This window comes from Grosmannia clavigera (genome assembly GCF_000143105.1).
Source record: "Grosmannia clavigera kw1407 unplaced genomic scaffold GCSC_132, whole genome shotgun sequence".
NCBI lineage: Eukaryota > Fungi > Ascomycota > Sordariomycetes > Ophiostomatales > Ophiostomataceae > Leptographium > Leptographium clavigerum.
This window is the reverse complement of record NW_014040810.1, coordinates 971,929-995,060: the sequence shown is the minus strand read 5'-3', so window position 1 is coordinate 995,060 and position 23,132 is coordinate 971,929. Positions and strand designations below refer to the sequence as shown.

The 23,132-nt window shown below is 53.7% G+C and overlaps 8 protein-coding genes across 8 annotated transcripts; 5 read left to right on the top strand and 3 right to left on the bottom strand.

Annotated features, from left to right (window-relative positions):
- Positions 1-213: 213 nt before the first annotated feature.
- CMQ_5288 (uncharacterized protein) lies at positions 214-1,113 on the bottom strand (the record flags this gene model as incomplete). The annotated part of the gene is made up of 1 exon (XM_014319033.1): positions 214-1,113. One exon carries the CDS (start codon positions 1,111-1,113, stop codon positions 214-216), a length of 900 nt encoding a protein of 299 aa, XP_014174508.1.
- Positions 1,114-3,335: 2,222 nt separating this feature from the next.
- On the top strand, positions 3,336-5,043 carry CMQ_5167 (uncharacterized protein; the record flags this gene model as incomplete). The annotated part of the gene is made up of 2 exons (XM_014318912.1): positions 3,336-3,549; positions 3,605-5,043. The coding sequence occupies 2 exons, from the start codon at positions 3,336-3,338 to the stop codon at positions 5,041-5,043; spliced, it is 1,653 nt and encodes a 550-aa protein (XP_014174387.1).
- A 611-nt stretch (positions 5,044-5,654) lies between these two features.
- CMQ_5188 (uncharacterized protein) lies at positions 5,655-6,142 on the bottom strand (the record flags this gene model as incomplete). The annotated part of the gene is made up of 2 exons (XM_014318933.1): positions 5,655-6,070; positions 6,124-6,142. The coding sequence occupies 2 exons, from the start codon at positions 6,140-6,142 to the stop codon at positions 5,655-5,657; spliced, it is 435 nt and encodes a 144-aa protein (XP_014174408.1).
- Positions 6,143-8,229: 2,087 nt separating this feature from the next.
- Positions 8,230-8,436, top strand: CMQ_5234 (uncharacterized protein; the record flags this gene model as incomplete). The annotated part of the gene is made up of 1 exon (XM_014318979.1): positions 8,230-8,436. One exon carries the CDS (start codon positions 8,230-8,232, stop codon positions 8,434-8,436), a length of 207 nt encoding a protein of 68 aa, XP_014174454.1.
- An 835-nt stretch (positions 8,437-9,271) lies between these two features.
- CMQ_5251 (uncharacterized protein) lies at positions 9,272-10,503 on the top strand (the record flags this gene model as incomplete). Its single annotated transcript, XM_014318996.1, has 4 exons — positions 9,272-9,664; positions 9,717-9,759; positions 9,843-10,162; positions 10,234-10,503. 4 exons carry the CDS (start codon positions 9,272-9,274, stop codon positions 10,501-10,503), a joined length of 1,026 nt encoding a protein of 341 aa, XP_014174471.1.
- A 256-nt stretch (positions 10,504-10,759) lies between these two features.
- CMQ_5100 (two-component response regulator ssk1p) lies at positions 10,760-13,064 on the bottom strand (the record flags this gene model as incomplete). Its single annotated transcript, XM_014318845.1, has 3 exons — positions 10,760-11,215; positions 11,280-12,112; positions 12,185-13,064. 3 exons carry the CDS (start codon positions 13,062-13,064, stop codon positions 10,760-10,762), a joined length of 2,169 nt encoding a protein of 722 aa, XP_014174320.1.
- A 644-nt stretch (positions 13,065-13,708) lies between these two features.
- Positions 13,709-15,101, top strand: CMQ_5338 (uncharacterized protein; the record flags this gene model as incomplete). Its single annotated transcript, XM_014319083.1, has 2 exons — positions 13,709-14,344; positions 14,556-15,101. 2 exons carry the CDS (start codon positions 13,709-13,711, stop codon positions 15,099-15,101), a joined length of 1,182 nt encoding a protein of 393 aa, XP_014174558.1.
- A 5,084-nt stretch (positions 15,102-20,185) lies between these two features.
- On the top strand, positions 20,186-22,086 carry CMQ_5192 (alkane 1-monooxygenase; the record flags this gene model as incomplete). The annotated part of the gene is made up of 2 exons (XM_014318937.1): positions 20,186-20,614; positions 20,767-22,086. 2 exons carry the CDS (start codon positions 20,186-20,188, stop codon positions 22,084-22,086), a joined length of 1,749 nt encoding a protein of 582 aa, XP_014174412.1.
- Positions 22,087-23,132: the final 1,046 nt, after the last annotated feature.

The following is a 23,132-nucleotide window of genomic DNA, read 5'->3' as shown; positions in this document are numbered from 1 at the left end:
TATAGACGTCAGCGAATGTGCAATCGGCGTCTTTGCCGAACCTGTGACTGAAGTCTGTATAGCCAATAATCTACCATGCCCCATTTTGTTTGAGAAAAAGCGTTTCGCTTTGTACAGACATTGAAACGTAAAACTGGTGAAATTACATGCGATTTTCCACCAGAACCACCAATCAACAGCCTGTCACCTGTTCCGAACACCTTCGGTTGTTATTCACCAGAACCCCTCCGGTCTTGCAGGCTTGTCATCTTGGCCTCCATCTATTCCTGGCTCTCCGCTCATCTGGCTTGCGTCAGCCTTGCTTGGAATCTTAAGTACTGTCATGGGTACCACATCGTTCTGCCTGCCGATCCCAGTTTCTGGCGTTTTGTCCCCTGGCCACTTGACGTCCTTGGCAGCCGCCCCCGTGTCCCAGGGTATTCCGTCGGCGGAAGGCTCCGGCACAGCGCCAATTGGTTCGAAACGCGTGTCTCCATACCATCGTTGGAGCATCCAGCCGTGAAAGTCCCGGGTGTTGCGCAAGTTTGAGGGCAGCCAGTAGTACATGTTGGCCGCGCCACTTTCAAACACCTGCCAGAACAGAAGTATGGGATTGCGTGGACGTGTTTCATGTGCTGGCCGTCGTGGATACGAAGAGTCGGATCGGCCGAGAATGTAGGCAAGATCAAGGTCGATGAATCGATAGAACCGCAAATGCCCGCTCGCCTTTGGGTTACTGTCGTTGTTGCGTCCCTTGTCTTCGACGAAGACGTTACGTGGTGCCAAGTCGCCATGAATAACGCCGTGGAAGTGTAGCCTTGCGTAGGCCTCCATTGTCGTCGCAATGGCTGTGAGTCGTGTCTCTGCCGGAACTACACTCAGGTCGCCAAATACAAGCTGGTATGTCATCGGCTGTCTCTCAATCTTTTCCATCATCGTCAGCCTCACACGCCGCACTTTGGCATCGGCCCCCCCTCTGTCCCTTCCCTGCGCATATCTGTCGAGAATTTCTCGCTGCTGTTCTTCCAGTGGAACATCCAGCGTGAAGGAGCCAAAGTACGCAGGCAGAAACTGCCCATCGACACCCTCCTCTTGCAGATGCCCATATGCGGCCGCCTCGCGGCTGTACTCCATGTCGGCTAGCTCAATGATGTCGAATTGTCCGTCGTGGTGGTAATAGAGGGGATCATATAGCTTAGCTACCAGTTGGCAATTGCGTTCTTTCGACCTTCTTTCTAGATCGTCTCCGTCACCGCCTATGATTCGGCAAACTAACACCTGAGGTCCCTGTGAAACATTCACTCTCAATGTTTCCACTACCTCAATCTGCACTTTAGGTGCATCAAGTGGCGGCTCGGGCCCTTGTGGCGGGTTTAGCATGCAGTAAACACTCTGTGGTAGCTGCTCCCGAAGCATTTTTGCCAGCGCTTGTGGCCCTCTTCTATGCAGCGCTTTGTAACCGGCACCAAACGGTGGAGGAGGGTCATGCTTTTGGATCTCCCACCGGCTGCCTATAGTATATGGTGGATTCGGACGGCCAGGGTCGTAAAATGGTAATTTAATTTTAGGTTTTCGACGCCAACGAGGCATCGTCACGAGTCGCACTGATTGGTTGACGTATAACACAAAGCAGTGTGTTTTCTGATGAGACGAACTAAGAGATGTGCAATTTGGAGCCAAATGCCCCGACAACCGAGGGCAGCACAGAAGAGAGAAGAGCCACTTCTTGTTGTTCACCTGCCTCGCCCCTTCCTCTTTCAGATACCACAGCTGACTCATAATGTACGCACTGAGATTTTACGAAAGTGATGATATTATCGTTTGGCCAAAATCGGCAGCTTCCGACTTCGCTTGATCTCCCTATGAAGGACATTCTAGAGACATTTGCACCTGAACGACGGCCTTAGAACGCGAACTGCCTGAAGATACGCCCATTGTGTTCTTATACTTTAGGTCTTCGTTTTAGTCGGTGGGCAACCCCGTGAGGCTTGTTTGATGTATATATTATACTTGTGTTTGCATGGTTCGAGTTTGTCACGTATATGCTGATTGCGATCCTTCCAATTTTAGGCCTTGTTAGTATATTGGAAGATTTCAGCTCATCCTAAACTTATATAAAGTGGCAATTCTACGACGTATATATCGGCTTTAGGCATGTCATACAAGGTCGTTGGGGGGCAGATTCGCTTAAAGAAGAAATCAAGATTCGAGTGGAGCTGAAAGCGATTCAAGCCAACCAGGAATCGCGTGAGCCGTTTCTTCATCATTTCGAAGATGAGATTGTGCTACATATTCGTATTCCGCTTAAAAACATCGGCTAGACCTCAATTGGATGAATCCAAGGCGCAAATGACAGGTCGATGCTGCTTACAAAATGCCCAGACCGCTGGGTAGGCACTGGAGTGTGTTTAAATTGAGAAATGCCCCACGTAACGTCTGGACGTCCAATTCATCACTAGGAAAGGAGGACTGCTACGCACTACGGGGTACTGGTGCAACAAGACACCTAGAATGATCACCTTCGCTGGACGTTTGATACATATCCTTTTTTTCACTATGATGATAAGATCGTCACGAAACAAAGCCGGAACGGCCCTCCATTTATTTGGGTACGGAGTACGGAGTATGTCGTAGAGTTCGACGACATGCAATGTCACGAGGCGGCATTGGGCCACTATTTTCTGTCGTGCGATGAGTGTTGGGCCGTATGGACGCACTCGTAGTCCTGAAACAGCAAAAACAAGCAAAAGAGACGATTTTAGAGCAGGGGAGCAGAATCCCTGAGGTGCGACAGTGGTCGGGAAGCTACATCAGTTGTGATTGGCCAGACGTATGATTTAAGTGGGCCATCGCGTTGGACAGCAGAAGGAGGACTTGCCGAGACGCCATGATCATACGCTGGAGAGGACCGTGACCGTGTGGCCGTCGCGTGCGGCCCGCAGTGAAAGCAAGGGTGACGGGGATGTTGAGGCATACGACAGATGAAGGAACATGCGATGGAGAGCTGAGCGAGCTGACGAGTGCGGCACACGCACGCAGACCGATGCGAAACAACATCCAGAAGGCTTGGCTACATAGTACGAGTACATACGAGCAGGATACGATGGCACGGCCAAACCCTGCTAGCATATCAGGGCTGGCACTCCTACGGGCCTGCCATCTTTCTTAACCTTTGTTCTCCCCGGCTTCTTTCGGGCCTGCTTAGTTTACACGTCACTCATCTCTGATCATCTGGGCATCTTCTCGTTTTGCAGCATCTGCATCACTTCATACAGTCTATCGTTTCTGTCTTCATCTGCGTCTCTAGCCTCTTCGTCCCCGGTCTTGCACACGCCCGTCTCTTCCCAGGCCGTGAAATGGCCACAGAAACGCCCTCCGAGCCGCGCGGCCTGACCACCAGCGGATTGCCTCCCGACAGCCTGGCTGCTGCCCGACAACACATTCAGAGCCTCCCGGCACACGAGCGCGAGGCGCTTCTGCGGGCTCTCCTCGAGCAGTACGAGCTTCAGGCGCAACCGGATACAGCTCCCGGACCCCTGACCTTGCGCAAGGAACTCGTCGTCCGGCAAGGTAAGTCCGATCCGCTCTCTGGGCTGTTGCTCTCACGAAGCTGACTAGAAAGCAGTTCCGGCCGCTGTAGCACCCCCAACGCCTCCGCCTGAGATCTGCACAAACACCTCACGGTCTTCGATAGACACTCGCGCCTCTTCGCCTCTGCCGGCTGCAAGCCTGTACAGCCAAAGCCCAACCCTGGTCGCCTCTCCGCAGACAGACGAATCCTCGTCTCCCTTCTTCTCGCATCTCCGAGTCAAGTCTTTCTCCCAGCCGCGCCGCTCGCTTTCCCGACCGGAATCGAAGCCACGGCAGCGGTCAGACAGACACAGACGAACGCTCTCTCTCCCTTCTGAAGATATGCCTAACCCGACGATATGCGAAAGCGGGTCTTTCCTTCCGCCGCCTCCTTACACTGTTGATGATGAGGATTCTCCGCTCGCCGATCTTTCTGCACCGAACCCTACAACAGAAACAGCTGCGTCTGCTGTCTCTGATCCCGCGGCCTCATCGACGACCAATCCATCGGCCAGCACCGCCCGTCCCAACACCGCCGCCGCCTCCTCCACGCGCGCGTACTGGTGCACATCTTGCACCAGGAAGTACCAGCGACGGGAAGACTGGACTCATCACGACGAAGCCTGCTGTCGCCGCCGTCGGCATCGTGCAAAGCAAGCGCAGACGCAGCAGCAGCAGCGCGCCTGGGCTTGCGGCTTCTGTGCCGCCTTCCTTGGCTCAATCGATCGCTACCACGACCATGTGGCCCTGCACTTTGAGAACGGCAAGACGCCCGCACACTGGCACTACGCCCACGTGATCTACGGCCTGCTGCATCAGCCCGGTGTGCATGAGGCCTGGAAGCGCCTCTGGAACGTCCGCATGGCCGCCCTGCCCGCCCGCATGCGAACCAAGGTCTACTGGCCGCCCGAGACAGAGGCCCGCGATGCCCAGGGCTCTCGTCCAACCCTACAGGACTCGCTCGAGCTCTTTGATCTGGCTCACCAGAGCGCAGAAGTGCTGGCCACGCGAGCAGACGCCCTGGCTGTCTTTGTCACCGTGCCTATCGACGAGCCGGAGCCTAGCTCGACTGCATCTACATCTACCGCTGCTGCAGCTTCTTCCCACGACAACAGCCTCACAATTCCTGGCTTGACGCTAAGAAAGTCGAGCAAGGGAACTGGCGCAAAGCAACCCTCTCGAAAGACTGTGGCTGCCAACGATCCACTTCAGAACACTGTCCGATCTGGCCGGACAGGGCTGCCGCCTGCCATAAACCCCCTGGCCTTGTCGCCAATCAATTTCGCGCGGTCACTGTCTGCTCGGCATACGAGCACATACAGTGATGGAGGCAGTGGTGCGGGCCTCGGCATCGGGCTTACTCCCCCCCCAACCAGACGACGGCCACATCATCATTTACATGCCTATTCGCTGGCCGAAGAGGCCAATTTTCCCCCTACGATAGGAGAGGAGACAGAAAATCTTTCGTCAGACTTGTCTTCTGCGTTCCCATGATAATGACTAATTATATACCAGATCGTCTGATCGAGCAGTGCGTGTATACGTGTGCGTTTGTATGTTTGTGTGTAGCAATTCTCTGTACGCTCTAATAGTTTGGACAGAATGTAAATTGGCGTGTCTATTAAATTCTCGCTTTCCATGCTACGAGCTGCTTTATGCTGATGACTTTCGGTAAATATGTGTGTTAGCAATAAAAAAAACAGCCAAACCTCCGATGCGATGGGACTGATGTAGACATTAGCACAACAGCTGGGAGGCATCCAGCTCACAAGAGACACAACTAGCAGCTCTTCTTTGTTAACGTCTATTTGATTAGGCACAAGTATACTGGGCCATATAGGGCCGTTTTAGGTAAAGAAGACAGGCTATGACAAGGATGAGGAAGTTGTACCGAGAACGCGCTTATAGGTCCATGTCTGACATGTCTGCTAAGCCCAACTGACCGTCTTGTTTTTTCCGACATATGATTCTATTGCTTTAACACGCTTTTCACAGGAGAGCAGTTTCAAGTTTGACTCTGCTACGCATACGTATATGCATTAGGTGTTCGCCCACCCGTTTCTGTCAAGGACACAAACCTTTGTGGGCTACTTGGGGTCTGGAACCTACACCTTCTTCTTTACCGTATGGTCCGTGCCAGTTGCAAGCAGGGGCATTGCGTCGCCGAGTGATTCCTTCGGGTCCTTCGAGGTGTCTTGAGAAATGACAACTTCGCTGGTGTTGGGCGTGGTATTGCCCTTGGCGTTACCTGTGGCCATATCCTTGGCAACATCGCTCGTGGCGGTATCTTTGACAGAGTTCTTGGAAACATTCGCTTTCTCAAAAGGGCTGGAGAAGGGCAGAAATAGAAAGACGATGTTGATCATAAAACGGATGATGACGACTGACAGACGGAAACCGTTGATAACAAACCGCCCAACCGTTGCACCACAGAGAAGCTGAATATCACCAATAATTTTGATGATGGATTGGATCAGCTCATAGATCTGGTAAATTTGGTTGATGAGGTTGGCGGACTCTTCTGACAATATATTAGCACAGTAGGAGCCAAAAGCCGGTTGGCGATCTTCTTACTGCAAGGAGAGGAAGACATTTTGAGGTGCTCTTGTCTGTTTTTGGCTCTGGATGAGAGTGAAGTCAAGCTTGAAAACGATGTTGACGAAAATGATGTGGTGGTGAGACGAGTGCTGCACAGTCGGATGCTTCGGTCTCAATCTCGTGCTGTTTCCCCCATGCATCGCCTCTTCTTCGCGCTTTCCAGTAACGTGTCAAGCGTCGCTCTTTCTGTCCCATATCCCCAGCTCCTTCCGTCAATGTTCCATGTACGATCCACTCATCGTGTGATCCACAAGCAGAAGGTCCGGCTGTGTAGCAGCTGGAAACGGTATGAGTGCCTTACAATAGTTGCGCAATTACTAAGCACAGTATGCCCTGTGACTGGCTTCGTGGTGGTCGACTTACAGATGTCTTCTATCTGAAAAACGGGAGTAGAGGTTGTTTGCAAGACCCTTCGCTCGCCTCTGCTCAAACTGCACTGCATTCTGGCAGAGTAAAATCGGGCCTACGAGCAGACGTGTATAGGGTAGGTGCGGTCAAGGAGGGAAATACAAAAGTGGACCAGGCTACGGCGTATTGGGTTCTCGGGTGTTCTTTCCTCTCATGCTTTTACTCTGAGTCAAAACTTCCCCAGTACGGGTTTCCGACACGGAAGGCCTGGACCACATTGAGAAACTGCGAACCATACTTACCCCGGCCACGATATTGACCGAGCACTTCTCTTAGCTGTGGTTCTTGCGCCAGGCTCTCGCCAGGAATATACCAAAATACAAAACCACCGCAGTTTCTTTGATTAGTAGGCGTAGCTGGATGAATATAGTTGGCACTCACGGAGAACATCCCGGCCATACGAATGCGAAAATGGCCGAGAACGTGCGACTTCTACTTTCAGCAATACGAGTATTACGTGGCCTGCTTTTAGCTGTTTACACTTGATAAACAACCTATCTTGCAAAAACGGGACAGCATTTGCTTCTTAACGGCATTCCGATTGGATTATGTACTCGCCACCGCTGGTTTCTATCATCAGCAACGAACGCGTCTGCCAGATACCGCTTCATCATACATACGCAAGTCCGTATTGGCCACCCCGTGACCATCACGGATGGCCCGGTTGGCTTGCATACAAAGAATGCCCAAGTCGTCTGACCATCCGAGCCAGCCTTATCGGTTAGGTTGGGAAAGAGGCGAGCATCCATACTCAGAGGGAACGCCAAGTCAGTTCTAGACTAGAATACGGTGAGACGGGGATATATGAAACAATTGGATGGTGTCTGACTTGCTTAGTCCCTAGCGTGACGAACAGTCCGCTCATCTTGTTGTCGGGATGACCATCTTCCTGCCCCATTGCGTTGCGCCGAATGTAGTTGCTGTTTGCTGGCTGCTCGATGCACAACCAGGTTGCCGCCCACAAGTGCCGTCCCCCAATGCTCGCCTACAGTTTCCCTGATCTTTTGGGACCCCTCACCCAGGGCGACCCGGAAAAAGCCCGAAGGATCACAAAAGGGCACGCACTGGCGGACATCCTTCCGCACCCTTTTCTTATTAGCCACAGTCCACGTTGCTCTGACACTTGAGCCAGGTTCTACAGTCCCGGTGCGGTGTACAAGAACGGAGTAAACTTGTTTATAAGGTGCCTAACTTACAGCTTTTATGGTTCTACATGCACTCTCTGGGGTCGGGGGATTTGGGGTCAACCAGATCTTGCGATACAGTCAAGTAATTGCTGGAATGGGCCGATTGGAGCAGACAACTCCGCCCGCCAAAGAGACTCGTGGGCAAGAGTCTTCTTTGAAGCTTGTGAAGCGTGTACACGGAAGACGCTCGTGGACATTTCCAGTAGCGCCTTTCACGGGGAAAGGAAGAAACAAATCAAGGCTTCTAGCGTGCCGAATCGTTTCCTATCAGCGCCTAACCTTGCCGTGAATGGTACCCCCCACGTCACTAGGACATGCAGCTAGGTCGTTGACCGCAAGCTTGAACTTTCCAATCACTCGGGTTATGAGTCCCGACCAACCAGATTGGGTACTACTCCGTACGTCGTGAACGCACAACGAACCATAGAAGCCAAGACTGCTTGCAACCTGGACACCTTTCGAGACAAAGGAAGACCGAGTGGACAACATGCCTGCCTTCATACTCGTAACTCGCCCCGCCAAAAGGGGTGATAGCTGTGCAGCGGAGCCGCAGACAAGGCAGCCGACAACGCAGCACAGAACGAAAGCCATGCGGCTGGAGCTTGTCTCCATTACACCCCCCCTCCTGCCGAAGTGGGCCGGTCAATTCGGCAAGCAGCCGACCAGGCACTCCGTGACCTTTCCCGCGGCCTGATGAATGCCAACAGACAGACGCGAGGGAGAACAGAAAATAGACGCACAGACTATTCTCCCACCGGACGCTAACTGCATGTGGCCCCAGACCCGTTGTTCTTGCCTGTTCTCTGCTTTGCTTGGTTGTCTGCCCCGGCATCATACGCCTGTTCACACCACCTTCGCTCCTATCAACCCTTGTCGGTGCACGTCGCCATGGTCTATCCCAGCTGAACTCGAGCTTGCCAAGGCTGCAGAAGTCCTAGCACAGAACTCACCACTCTTCTTTCGTCTTGTGCTTGCTAACAGCCTCCATGATGCGTCGTGGCAGGTGCCGAAGTCTGACATCATCTCGGCCGACTATCTGCTTTTTCAATCTCCAAGCCTGCTTTTCTGATGTAAGATACCATTAGGCTGTGCTCGTTAGAATATGCTGGTTAGGAAAAAGGAAGAGAAAATAAGACAGTCGTAGCACGCCAGCCATCCACGGCATGGAGGCTGCCACTTCGAGAAAGGCAAGAGACGTAAGGGGCCACTTGTACCTGCCTTGTCAAACCCTACCGGTTAGCCACCCTTGCTTTCCTGGTCTTTCTGTCCCCTCGTGCCTGCTCGTTCACCCCTTCTCGACGAATTTGGATGCGTCCACTTGTAGTACGGGGTACAAATAAGGCCTATCTCCTCTCGTCTTTTGGTCCGTCCCCCCTCACATAACACTCTATCCTTGCAGGACCGATTTTCATCCCTACCCCCATTCTAGTAGCCTTCCACACTTGACTTTTTTTACTTCCTAATAAGTGCCCCCATCGTATTGCCGAACCTGGACATTGCCAAGACTTATCTGGATCTCGTCCATAGCCATGCAACTCACAAATCCGGCCAACCTCGTCTTCCACCGGGAGGGTGGACTGCAGCTTACAGACAGGTTCAAGGACGGCGAGTGGCCCGCCATAAACCCGGAGGACTGGAAGAAGGGGGGCACACCCATTGCCATCACATTCTCTAGTGGCTCCCTCTTGGAATCGCCAATTCTTGTTCTTGAGCTCGTCCGACGAGAAGGGGACGCCACCGGACGGGTTTACACGGATGCTGCGGGTCTACACCACTGGGTCCATCTGCCGTCTTACGGTGTGATCGACCCAGAGTCGTACTTGACATGGCTTCGAACTAGAATACCTGAGCAGGTGCGAGCTTGGGCAACTACAGCGAGCGCTGCTCATCGGGAAGCCCTTCGCCTTGCGGACTCGGGCCTGGTACGTACAGGTCTATGAACCAAATGTGCTGTCTATATACTGACAAACGTAGGCACCTGAGCTACTCACGCTTTTAAGTTACGACTTTGGCAGAAGTTAGTTCACTAACAGACGGATGAGAAGTCCTATCGCGACATCTTCGAATTCGGCTCACAGCTAACCACCAGCACCTGCACAGACCAAAAGACGCGCTCTTCATATCTCACTGGGGCCAACGATCTGGGAATACCACCTCTGCCGAGAGATTCGCAGACACTGCCTGGACGTATACCCCTGCCTCGCATTGTTACAGCACAATGCGATAACATATCGTCCATCTACCTGGCCAGTCTGCTTGAGGAGCTCTTCGGCGATGGCAATGGTGCACTGAGCAAGAGGCTTCTTTCCAAAGCCCCTTTAGACACACACATTGGCTATGTTGCCCTCCGCATGCTCATACAAGGCACCATCTGGATTTTAGTCGATAAAAAGCGCCGTGATGTGCAGAACAACACAAACGTACGCTGCCAAGGTTCCTCAACGCATAATGCACATACCTGCCCGCTTTCACAATGCTTACACTATTGCAGGACCCTTCGTTGGAGGTGCGTCTTCAAGGCAATCTTCAGCTCCTTGTATCCAATTTCATCCAAGTTCACCGCGGAACAGTCAGCTACAGCCTTGTCAGACAGATCCTTTCAAGAGAGGGGATGGCCTTTCACGGTGGCATCGAGGCCGAGAAACAGCTCGATCAAATTCCAGAAACAGATTCCTGGAAGAACGCGCTATTCTGGCTTCCAGCGCTCGAGGATCTGCTTGTGCAACCCCACCAGGTTCGCTTGGCATTTGGGCTCCGCTGAACATGCGTCTTCAATGTATCTCAACAGAACCCACACTCAATCAGAAAAGCCGCAATATATTAGGCTAGGTTGGGCTAAACCCAAAGCTACAATGCTATGCTGTTCCCGTGTACTGGAACCACAATAAAAAAACAAACGCCTCCTGCCCAGTACCTTTGTGTGTCGTGACTAGTCGAAGCTGTGCATAAGAGAGAGAAAGAAACATGAAGAGAAGCGGGTATATGTTATAGGTGCTGGGCGTGCGATGTTCGCCGCATCAGGCAGCGCTGGCAACGTCGGTCGATTGGGGAGCGATGGTGGGAGTGACGGCTGGACTGTCTGAGTTCTGCGTGGTCTCGGGCGATGTCTGTGGCGATACGGCTGAATCCAACGACCGCTCGCTGGGGTCTGCCGAAGCGGAGAGGGGCGACCGAGCTGTAAGACCTGAGGCTGTACCGTCGGCCAGCGACAGCGTTTTAATCGTGTTCAGGCTATCGCCACCGGCAGTTTCGTGAATGACCGATGACATGGACAGGCGCTTCGCATGACCGATGTGCTTCTTAGACTTCTTGGTGCCGGAGTCGCTGGATGTCCCGTTGGCATCGGCTGCTTCATGGGACGGCAAGGACGGCAGCTTGAGCTCCTTCCAACTGCGCCAGCCGTCAAAATCGATCAGGGCCTGCATGCATCCCCACTCCATGATCTTCTTTTCGAGCCAGACGAAGTTGACCGGCTGGACGTGTTGGGTGTTAGAAGGGGAAAGACAGAGAGAGAGAGACGATGCAGCATCAACGCACCTTGGTCAGAAAGTCGTTGCACCCGGCAGCCAGGGCATCGTTCCGGTCGCTCTGCAGCGAGCTGGCCGTCAGGGCGACAATGATGACAGGGCTCTTGAACAGCGACATGTTCTCGAGCTTGTCGGAGCGCGGGTCGCGGCCATTGCCGATGTTGTCGCTCGGCGTTGACGCGAAGACGCCGATGGAGTTGACCCGCTCAAGGCGGCGGATCTCACGCGTGGCTTCCAGCCCCGACATCAGGGGTAGCTGGATGTCCATGAGCACCAAATGGAAGCCGCCTGTGCGCCACTTGAGCACGGCGTCCCGGCCGTTCATGGCGGTCTGCCACCGCACCTTGAGCCGCTTGATAAAGGCCTCGAGCAGCTTAAGATTGATGATGTTGTCCTCGACAATCAACACATTGATAGGCGGCACCGTCAGTGGGCCCAACCGCAACTCTGTGTGGCTGTCGTCGTCCATCTGCCGAGTGGGCTTCTTGAGCCTCTTGGTGCGCAGTGGTGATGCCGGCCGCGGAGATGACGTGCCGTTGTGCGGTGATGGCGATGCCATGGAGACACTTATGCCTGCATTGCCGTTGATCACATTGTTGTTGGAGCTGCCACCGTCGCCGTTACCCTTCACATCGCCGGCCATGCCTGTTCCTGGCGATCCGCTGATCGCACCCGGGCCACCGTCGCCCGTGCCGAGCAAAACAGAGCTTCCGGAAATGGGGGCTGCAAGCGAGATGTTGGGGGGGCCAGACCCCAACTGTCCCACCAACTGTCCCACGTTGACACCCAGCGTCGATCCCGGGACGGCGCCGCCGGCGGCCGAGGATCCTTGACCCACGTATTCTGCAACATGAAACAGACGTCAGCACCGGATGGGAGAGGGGAAAAAAGAGCAGCAAGACGGCCAAAACACACCGTGAAGGCTTCCAGACCCATCGACATGACCGTTTGCCGAGATCTGTCGGTGTAGCTTGGGCCGGTCGGAGCGGTCTTTCTGCTGCCACCGCGAGCCGTTTGGCGATGGCAGATTCGGGATGGGCGGCACCTGGCCAGTTGCTAGGACGGAAATGGAGTGTGGATGGTGGTGTGGACTGCCTCCACCGCCATTGCTGCCGCCGTTTGCGCCTCCACCCACAGCCTGTGGCATCTGCGACGAGCGGCCGTTGGTTACACCCCCGGATGCACTGGGTGGTGGTGCCTGGAGATGCAGGTTCAGCGGATGGGCATGCGCGTGACGCTGAAAGGTTGTTTGGAGGATGTGACTGGAAGGTCCATGGCTGTAGCCGTGACCATGATTGTGGCCGTGGCCGTGGCTGTGGCCGTGGCTGTAGCCATGGCTATGATTGGAGGCTGCGACAGCTCCCGGGCCAAAATAGTCGGTGCGCGTCTCATAGCCGCTGGAATAGCTATCGCGGGAGGTTGTATAGCCCACAGGCACGGCATAGAGGCCGTCAGGTCGCCCTGCTTGGGGAGAAGAGGAAGGAGTGATGCGTCGCAGCGGCACGTCGATGATCAGCGCCTCTTCGATCGTCTGACCGCCTGCATACGTATTTTCCAGCACCTCTGCCATCGGCTCATCTGGCCCTAATGTGCGTTCCGTCTGATTGTCCGCTCGGGGAATCAACCGCAACGTGATGTCGGGGGCATCGTATACGCGTCCCAGGGAGTTACCGTATTTGTGTAGCAGCGTTTCTCGCACATCATCTACCACGTCCCTCTCGCTAAAGGTAACGAGTGTCGCCGATGCGCCAGGCCGTCGCACCCATACCTTCTGCGTCGGCGCCGCAGCGGCCATTGCATAGGAAGCTGAAGGGAGGAGGGGGGGTAATGGGGGGGGAAGAATATTCGATGGTCTCGTGTCTCGTCCGGAAGGCGACTTGGCAGACAGTCGTTACGGTCCCGGCATCGTCAATGGTCTTCAGGCCTGGGTTTCGATTAATGATATGGTGCCGATCCGGTTTCTGTTTTGACGTCGAGCTGTTCTGCTGATAATCGCCTCGCAACATTGGCAGTGATCATAGTCACGTTTTGGCGGCATCTGCACGTGACTTTATGGCTTCGGCAGAAAAGCATGTCTAAGGCAGGCGCGACAATGTGGGCTAGAAATGAGCTCTTTTTTCAGACATATTCTCTACTATTGAATTGAGTCTAAATTCCCTCATACCTGTCTACCCAGTTCTATGCTGCTTGCTCATAGTCGTATCTCAAAATGCGCGACTGTCTATACGGAGTCTCCGTACGGAGTACTCCGTACTCTGTTCTCCGTAATGCATCTGGACCCGCTGTCCCCATCGCCCGCCGTAGATCGTTGTGTGGCTGGTGGGACAAGCCACACTCGCAGCGGCCCACACCACAAAATTTTCGTCTCCAGCTTCTCCTCCGTATTTAAGAGCACTCTCTCCTCTCTTTCAATCTCGCATCACACATCACTCGCAAGCAATGCCGCCACCACAGTGCACGCGGGCAGCGCTATCTGCCGCGCCCGCGTCGGGGCCGGCGGTCGCTTCTTTGGCTGCGAGTCTCCGTACTCTCCAATTGGGTGGCAGCAGCAGAGTGACAGCCTCCGCCGTGCCGTCGGTCCGGAGCTGTCGTCGCCACCACTCCGTCCTCATCTCATCTTCCTCTTCCTCCTCCACGTCCTGTCTCTCCTCCCGCCGTCCCTGTCTCACATATTCGCCGTCGCGTCTGCCATCCTTTCTCTCCGCGGCGGCTTTCTCCACAACAACACCCTGCCAGTCGCTCAAGAAGCGACGGGCTATGCGGGCCTGGTTTGAAAAAGCTGGTGCGCAGTACAAGCCGGTCAAGGCATCCAGGGCTCGAGCGTCCGAAGGTGCCGACGGTTCCGCAGGTGCAGACGTGGCAGGCCAGCCGTCGCCTGTGATGCGCCCGTTCCCAGAAAACCCCTTTTTCCGGTCACAACCGGTGCTGGGAGAGAGCGTGCGCGAGCTGGTGTGGGAAAAGGTTGTGCGGCACGGCGAGAGCATCAAGGCCGTAGCTGCAGAGCTGAGCATCGACATGCGGCGGGTAGCGGCTGTCGTGCGGCTCAAGCAGATCGAGAAGTCGTGGATCACAGAGGTATGTTTCGCTGCGCTGTTTTGCCTGCTTTCCCTTCCACCTCTGGCTGTGATGATACACGAAAGAATTCGATTAGTCATTAAGACAAACCATATGGTTACAAAATTTTGCCATGCTTATCTTTCTGAGCCATTTTCACGATCCCTCCAAGCTGCTTGCATTCTTGCCACTCAGGAGTAGTTGTTCTGACAGGCGATTGCCATTCTCACAGGGAAAGCCGCTAGCAAAGCCATACGCACAAGCAGTATTGGCGATGCTGCCGCAGACGGATTACGGGCCACGTGACGCGGTGCAGCCGCATGAGCCTATCAGCGAGATCCATGCGCACGGCTATGCGGCACAGCAGCTGTTCCTGCCCGTGCCAGAATCGCGGCGCTTCACACGTGACGCCGCCGCAAAGGCATTCCACACAACGTTGCTGCCGGCCGACAAACGGGTGCCCATCCCAGAACTGATCACGCTCGAGCGCGACGTGCTTACGGGAGCTCGCAGCCCCGAGGACAGCTTCCGGGCTTTCCGCGCCAAGACGGCCGCCGAGCATAAAGCCATGATGCAGCGGGACCGTGCGGCTGCGGCTGCTGAATATGCCCGCACCACGCGCGCAGAGACGAAGCGCTTTGAATTTCGTATCCGCGACATCGACGCCGAGGACGTCGGCAAGAACGGACGGTCACCCAAGGCCGTGGGCTGGCGGTACGGCGTGCCGTTTGATGATCGCAAGCGGGGCCAGATCAAGATCCCTACGAGCGTCGGGTAAGGCCTGACAGGCCAATGTATGAGTAGCTGGTCTGTACGAAACAAGACGAACAGAACGACGGGAAACAACCGTCCAAGCTTCTCCCCGTTTCACGAACACGTAGCACAAGCCCAATAGGCCTCACGATGGTCGTAAGTGGGCGTGAAGCCTGACAAGCGTCGGCCTCTGTCCCACGTTGTCCCAGGCCTCCCCAGCTGCCTGTTCTGACGTAGCGGTGGAGTACCCGTCGGCTGTGTGGCATTCTGAGGTGCATGACAGGGGGATGCGTGACGTATTCAACGCAGGCGGTCTGAATGTCGTGCAGGCGGAATGAGTGCGCCTTGGGCATTGACGTGCTTAGAGGTGGTAGTGGGCTTGTCCCGAGACGATTGTGTACCTGTGACCCCGCTGTCAGTTTCCCAATGACGTCTGACAGGCATTGCGGGACGCAGGTCCTGTACAAGAGCCCCAATTGAGCGCACAGATGTGACCTGCATGGTGACGTTCGTTTTTGCATTTTCACGCGGGTCCGGTTTGCTTGCTTGATCATAGTGTGCTTTGCGCATTTCGGCCTGAGCGCGTACGTCGTACGTGTGTCCTGCGGCTAGGGATGGTCTTGCAGAGCCTCAACCTCAGGCTTTCCTCCTTTGATTTACCAGACAAAGGCAAAATGATCAGAGAGAAGGGCAATGCAATGGGACTGGGAGGCCTGGCGAGATGAGCCTGAGGACTAAGTCTTGGCAGCCTAAATAGGCGCGGTTGCCTTGGACTGCCAACTTGAAAGACACTTTTGTCACAAGCGGGAGCCTCAGTCTCGAATGCGGACATGCGAGCACAGAACAGTTCCAACCGATCGGCGTGCTCACCGCTCAAAGGCGACGTCTAGCTGGTGCCCAACCGCAACATTGGCGCGGACATGGAGGAGGCGGAATAAACGAATGCAGGCCTATGGTGTAATGTACGAGAGTCCCGTTGCTGGCGGGGCTATGATGATGCTGATCGCTTTCTGTAACCCTTTTAAACTGTGCGTGCTATGCTGGATGTGGCAACAACTGGCTTTGTTGGGCGAGTTGAGCCCCAGCCGAGAAAATTTCGTCATCTGCAGCTATGGTAATAGCAGATCCCCTAAAGCACCCCCCCTGCAACTACCGCCTGGTCGGGTTAGCCCAAGAGGGCAGGAATAGCAGTGAAGGTTGGACGAGAGAAAGGCGGAAGGAGCATGTCTGCTCGTCTTCGTATCTGGCCTAGCTCCTCCTCGGAGCCGAAACTTGGCGCCCAAGGCATCGCTATGGCCGTTGCATACTGTCGTCTCACTGAAGCGAAACGCACACAATTTACAGCACTAACAACCTTACCATTGAGGTATGAATTTATTACAGACAACTAACGTATCTTACATCTGACTTTAAACCAATACAACCAATACAACCAAGCAGGACGAACCCTAGCTATCCAAAGAGACCCAATTTTCCACATTGGGATGAGAGTCATGCGACCAAAACGCGCAACAAGCAACTTGTCCAAGTTGTTATCCATAGCCGGAAAGCTCCTGTCCTGGTCCTGATTTTCACCTAATCTGGCCATTGCTAATGTGCCCTGACCTTGTGTTCGTAAACGGAGCAGTTCGAACAATACTTGTGACTACAATCCTGGCACTGCAGGTCGAATCTGTAGCTGTTGGTACGGAGGTGACATATGTGCTGCCGACAGTTGAAGTTAGCACTGGTTAAGCCTGCGGTTTAAAAAATATAAGAGGAAGGGACTAGGCCATCGATATATCATAAAATACAACGTACACATTGCCACTGGTAAATGCTTTCTGGCTTGCTGCCCACTGCCTGGGCTCTATTAGACGATGATCTCATCATGATGAATATGGTTGGGTTTGGGAGAATGGAAGCGAAGTTAAAATGTAGGATCTCGGTATCTATTGCGTAGCGATGCGGAAAGCTGTGGTATATGAATACATCTATCGGGACTGGCACCTTTATACTTCTCCGGTTTGCAAACAACTCGCACCTACTCACTACATGGCTAAGGTATGACTCTCATCTTCCTGAACCCTGGCACGTACGGGAAGATGCCTGGGTACAGTCAAGGCGAGGAGAACAGCCACGCCTGCTAGCCTGGTAGACTGTCGGGAAGGGGAGCCCACGCCCCTCCGTTTCCTCTACCCAGTGCAGCCCAACTCTCGTTGAGGCAGCTCGGATCACAACGGCCTGCATTTCTTTGCGGAGAGGTGGCGAACAGGTAGTTAGGCGTTGCTGGTCCCGTAGTCCGCGATATCACAGCTTGAGTTGGGCCCACTCACTGCTTTATCCGCAGCCCGGATGCACACAAGCTCTCGTCGTATCCTTGGCGTGTTACCTGCTTTGGAGGAGTCATTGGAGGAGTCATTGGAGGACAAGGTGAGGGCCTCGAGACAGGTGACTGTATTTGGCCATGGCGAAACTATTCAAGAAACGGCCGTGGTGAAAGAAGGCGCGAGGCGGTTGCAGTCAGTGGGGCCCTTGAACTGAGTTGTCCGTAATACACGGCGAGCGCCTGCGCTTTTGCGTGCTTCGCCTAGCAATTCATCTGCTAGTCCGTGCCCATTTCTTTCGTATCCTAGAAATCGGCCGTCGCCTGTACTTCGTACTTTTCTCAAATATTGGCTATGTTTGCCTTTTCCGAAGGAGAGTATGACTAAGCATTGCACCGCCGCATTTTGGCGTCAAGCCCGGCCAAGTTGACAATGCATCAGCAATTTTCTTTCGTGCAGAATAAGGAGGGGGATAACCGTTTGGACTTTCTCTGTGCTCTTTGTATGCGCAGTGTCTTCCGTCAGAGTCCGCGGTGCTCATCATGTGCATCTCTGTGACAATAAAGGAGGCCCGGCAGCAGAGCCCATTTCACTAGAAAAGAAAAAGGAGAAACAGTGCGCCAGGAAATACAGTAGGATGTGTTGAATGATGAAGTAAACGAACGGTCTTGGGAATTGCCAGAGCCACGATGCTTGATGGGGAGGGGGTCAAAGGGGCGGTACTGCAAGACTTATATACTTTCAGCCAAGGTATGCAGCCTTCTTGTTCTGATTACGCCCGGATATGCCTCACCTCAGTGATTATGCCTCAGTCAATTCGAGACTGGCTTGATTTAGCTGCCGGGCACCGATCATGCACCCTTCAACTTTACACTTCCGGTTGCCCAGATCTTGTGGCTGATCCGTCCGACTTGGCCTGACCATCTAGGCTGTTTAGTCATGACGGGTTGACTGGTTGCTTTGAGCAGCTATACAAAAGTATGTAGTCCGACAGTTTTGGATAACGAAGGAGCAACGCTTATTTTCCAGAGAAACCAGTTCGGCACGAATACTGTTTCGGAATTCCCGACGGCACAGGCACGAACACACAACATCTCACCGGTTCATCCTTTCTGCTTTTTATCTGGCTATAGCTGCCGGGCAGAGTTTCGTGGGACAAAACGCGCCCAATCAAAAACTTCTATCAAATCCGCATGACTTGGCTTTTTGCTTCTCTGGTAAGTCTGTGGGAATATGTCGTGAGCGTCGGCTGTCTGCAGGAGGCCTGTTAACCAAAGACCGGTCTCCCTAGCAGCCATGGCAACCATGCTTGAGCAGGGCACACTTCAAATCAGCCCTGCCTCTTGTTAAGGTTCTTCTGCAGATATTCTCTAGTGACCAGTCGGCCTGCCTGTGGCTAGTGTCGTCCAAAAAATGAAAAGCCAGGCCCCGATCGATCCACCGCCACACCCAATTGTAGGCCTACTACGACATAGAGCCTTGATAGGACGTTTATGGATCATAGAAGGCGCAGCACATCGAACTAACATAATAAACGCGAAACTCGAAGCTTGGGCCAACCGTTAGAAATGCAGATGCATTTCTGGATTGAGAGGCCTTCCGTCTAATGACTACAAACGTGCCTAAGACGCTGCCAATAATTCAAAGGCATTGGAGAATGCTGCCATTCGAAGGTGTCTTATTAGCAGCTTGCGCTGTTGAGTGCGCTGGTTTATAGCGCACTGAACACTGCAACGCAATATTTTTAGCGTAGTAAACCCTTCTAGCCCACATCTCATGACTGCACATCTTTCACTGCTCCAGGGAGCTTAGCAGTCGACCAATGCCGTATTCTCCCCACCAATTGCTGTGGCACACCCCCACAAAGGAAACACAACATCTTGGGATTGCACGTGGGTTTTCTTTCACTCGCCACCATCTTCTCCGTCCACGGATCGGCTTTCCTGCTGCCTGGAGGGTGCGGCAGATATCCGTCTTTACAGACTGCCCTGCGCTCTGCCTTTCCTTGTTTTGCTCCGAAAAGCAACTGAGCGGTCGCTCCGATAGCGACCGATTATGCGGCCAGGGCTACTGCGCCTGAATGTGCAATTTGACGGGACGGGCGTCCGGATGGCGAGTAAGCGCGAGACCGTTGACCGCTAGTGGGCCACTGGCAGCAGATAGCTTATACAAACTCGGCAGATGCACTTGCACGGACGGCGAATGGAAGGCCGTTGCGACCCTGACTAGGGCGGCCCAAATGAGAGGCCAAGGAGGGAGAAGAAGAGAAGCCTTCTGCTAGTGGAGTGGCACTGCTTAAGTCCTGGATTCTCATTTGTCCGGCCCTAGGATCACCACCATTGGACAGCCTCCTGCGCCTGTCCGAGTTCCAACATCCACGTTACTGCTCTGCTCGATGCGTGATTTGAAAGATCTCACCGGCCCGTTGGCCCCCACTCCTCACGGGTTCTACTTTGCTGCCTCTGATGTGTGCTGCCTTCGCCACAATGAGGTCTACGGTGTACTTTTTCCATTGTGTAACCTGCAGTCTTTGGTTAGCAAAGAGCATCCATGTGCCGGATACATGGCTGCCTTGGAAGATGCTGCCATTCCATGCTACTTTGATTTGCCTGCTCTCCTTGGCTCCCTCTTTCCCTGAGTCTGTCCGACTTTACATATTCTTGTCTCTTCCTCTGCTCTTCCTACTTGACATCATTAGCAGCTGTCCTATCTTACACTTTTATCACCGTTGAACGGGCTTATTATTCTGTCTCCTTTGTGTAACCTCGATCCTATTCAGAGACTAGCACCGCTATTGCGCAGAATGTCAGGTGACGATTCTGCTTCTTCTACCCACAGCCAAGGACTCCAAGCAGAACCGGTTCAGACCTTACTTCCATCCGATCCTACCACCGCAAAGAAGGCTGGCACCAGGTGTGAGGAGCCGCTTTCAGAGGCGGCCAGACGAGTCATCCGAACTCAAAAGACTGGAAGCGGCAACTTGTTCCGACACCTGCACAAATTGAGTCAACGAAATATGCGACTCTTCCAGCCGGCTCGACAATTAGCAACCAAGAGCAAGGGAAAGATGGCTGATAAGCCGCCTGCAAACCCGGGAAAGCTCCCCACGCTGCAAGAAATGTACAACTCATGGCGTGCCTTGGAGGAACAAGTGGACGGAATACACAGACTCCCCATGTTCATCAGGGCAGAGCGAAGGGCCTGCCACAGATGTAGAGTATTGAGGAAAAAGGTATGCTCACCCCCTAGACAGCTATCTTCCGGAAAGTAATAAGATTGGCTAAGGTGTCGGCTTTCTCTCAGTGTGCATGCTTCGACTATTCCAAGCTAGAAAAAGGATATCAAGAAAGAGACCTGGCTCTCAAACAGGCCATTCTTCACCAGTGTCCCTTTCCCGACGAGTATGGGGCTTCTCCCAAGCCCACATCATATAATGGAGAAACCTCCTCCCACGACGCAGTCTCATCGCCCACCGTAGGACAAACTACCCTAGACGAGTGCGGAAAGGGTGCGGCACTGTACACCCAACGGTGGACTCCAACCGAGCACATTTTCCAGAGCTCGCGCGGCCGCGAGATTGACGAGCATGGTCGCCCCATCGATGATATTTTGCAGAGTACCCAAGGCATCGACCTGACAGCCCACGATAGCTTCAGCACGCCGCTAGTTGCGGGGATTGACGGAGACGCAGCCATCAGCGGTGCTGCCTCACAACAAGCGGAAGTGCCGAAGCTCATGAAGGTTGAGATTCGCACCGTTCTCATTGCACAGGAACGAATCAGAAACAATGTCCGTAGGTGGCGGTGCCAGTTCGGCAGCAGCGGCATGCCCGGCGGCCACGTCTGTATGCGTGAGGACAACAACCTCAACACCATCCGCCGCCACTACGGACGCGAGCATGGCAAGCACCGCTACTACATGAAACCGAAGATGCGGCTTCGTTGCAGCCACTGCGGGCACACGATCGAGAGCAGAGTGCCAGACCATTGCCCTGGCTGCAATGGGACACGAGATGCATGGGTACAGGAGGTATATGCTCTCATTGAAGTACCGGTACCTCTGGACACAAGCAGCCCGGCAGATGACGGCGCCAATGCTCTCGGATACCAACAGACCGGAGGTTTGGCATCAAATCCAGTCGCTTCCACAGCGTCTTCCCTGCGATCTACCATCGCGGCGACGGCAGCGCCATGGACGGTGTGCAATTCGTTGGCTTCTCCCCTGCAGCTGACCTCTGCCGCCCGTGAAACCTCCACAGTCATGGCTCTTTCGGGTGGCCTGTCCAGCACTCCCTCAACTCTTGGGCTTCCATTAACGCCCTTGACTCCTCTGACACCACTTACGCCCAACTCGCCAGCTTCTGCTTCTGGTGATGTATTCTTGGGCGACGCAACAGCACTGTTCCCCTACGGTCCTCTGGACATTGTGGAATGGCAGAAGGACCCTCTGTTCGTTGACGGACTGTCTCAGGAACAGCTGTTTTATGGCGACGGAAACCTGAGCACCGCCATTGGCTGTGGCATCGATATCGGTCTGGACTTCGACCTGGATGGCGCCTCGGCATCCCAGACATATCCTTCATATACGACGAATGGAACCGAGGACATGGTATGGGCGACGCAGAGTAGCGAAATCTACGGAAGCCAAGAGGAACAGCCGCAGAGAGAACATTGGGTGCCAATGATGGAAGACACGATCAAATAACGTGTTTTGTGGTCAGGAAGACCCTCAATGTGGACTAGATGGAGTATTCGTAGCTGGCTACATACTCTTACACTTCTTATTTTGCATATCCCGCGTTAGATACTGCAAATAGACATTTTTATCCTTTGATCCTTAGTTCAGAGGCAACCAACCTTTTTGGCAAATGGCTGTGGACTATTTCTACCCTACGATACGTTGGATGGCTTTGAGACTCACAAGTTGGTCAGGAATGTCTGGCAGGGGTAGTATTCCGTAAAGTGGATCTATCGGACGAGAGAACGGGGCTGTGAACATTTTATCGATTGACTGTCGGCGGTTTGACCGGAACGAGGCCACAGCGGGTTTAGCACCACAAGCACACGCTAAGAAGCCGCATGGCTTCGAGTCAGCTCTGTCGCAGCACTTTTGCTGAGCGACGATATTTCTATCTTGCATCCAGACCGCTTTCGCGTAGTCAGAGTGCCAAGGAACGTTGGCCTCGAGAAGAATGTGAGTCAGATGTGATTCGCCAATGGTGACTCGGCCGTGTTGGTCTGACTTTGCAGCCCGTCTGGAAAAAGTGGAGGAGCCGTGGTGGGGGTAGATTCGTTCCTTCTCTTTGCGGTAGTCCGTGCCATTTCCACTTACGGAGAACGGACTTTTGCCTGCGCCTCGCTGGGCTTTTTCGTTCTTGAATGCCACACACGGAGTCTTACAAAGACCACCGATAGACCCGTATTAAACTCAGCAGGTGCCCTTCGAATCAAATCTTTTTGGCTTTTCCCACCTTCAACCCAACCACCGCCTTTTGCGTTGCTGAATCGCCACAGACGACAGCACAACGTCAACGCATTGTATATCAACAACGGTCTCAGGTATACTTTGATCTTTTGCTGTATCTTGCCTGACTACCAGCCCTTCGCTCTACCGGATTTCTTGAGGTCGATTGAATATCTCGACCCTGAATTGCTTTATTTGGCCCTGTCAACACCAAACAGCGAATCCCAGAAAGCCTGCAAAGAAGACGAAAGCGCAAAAGCAAACAACGCTTGGTACTTAGCCACCGG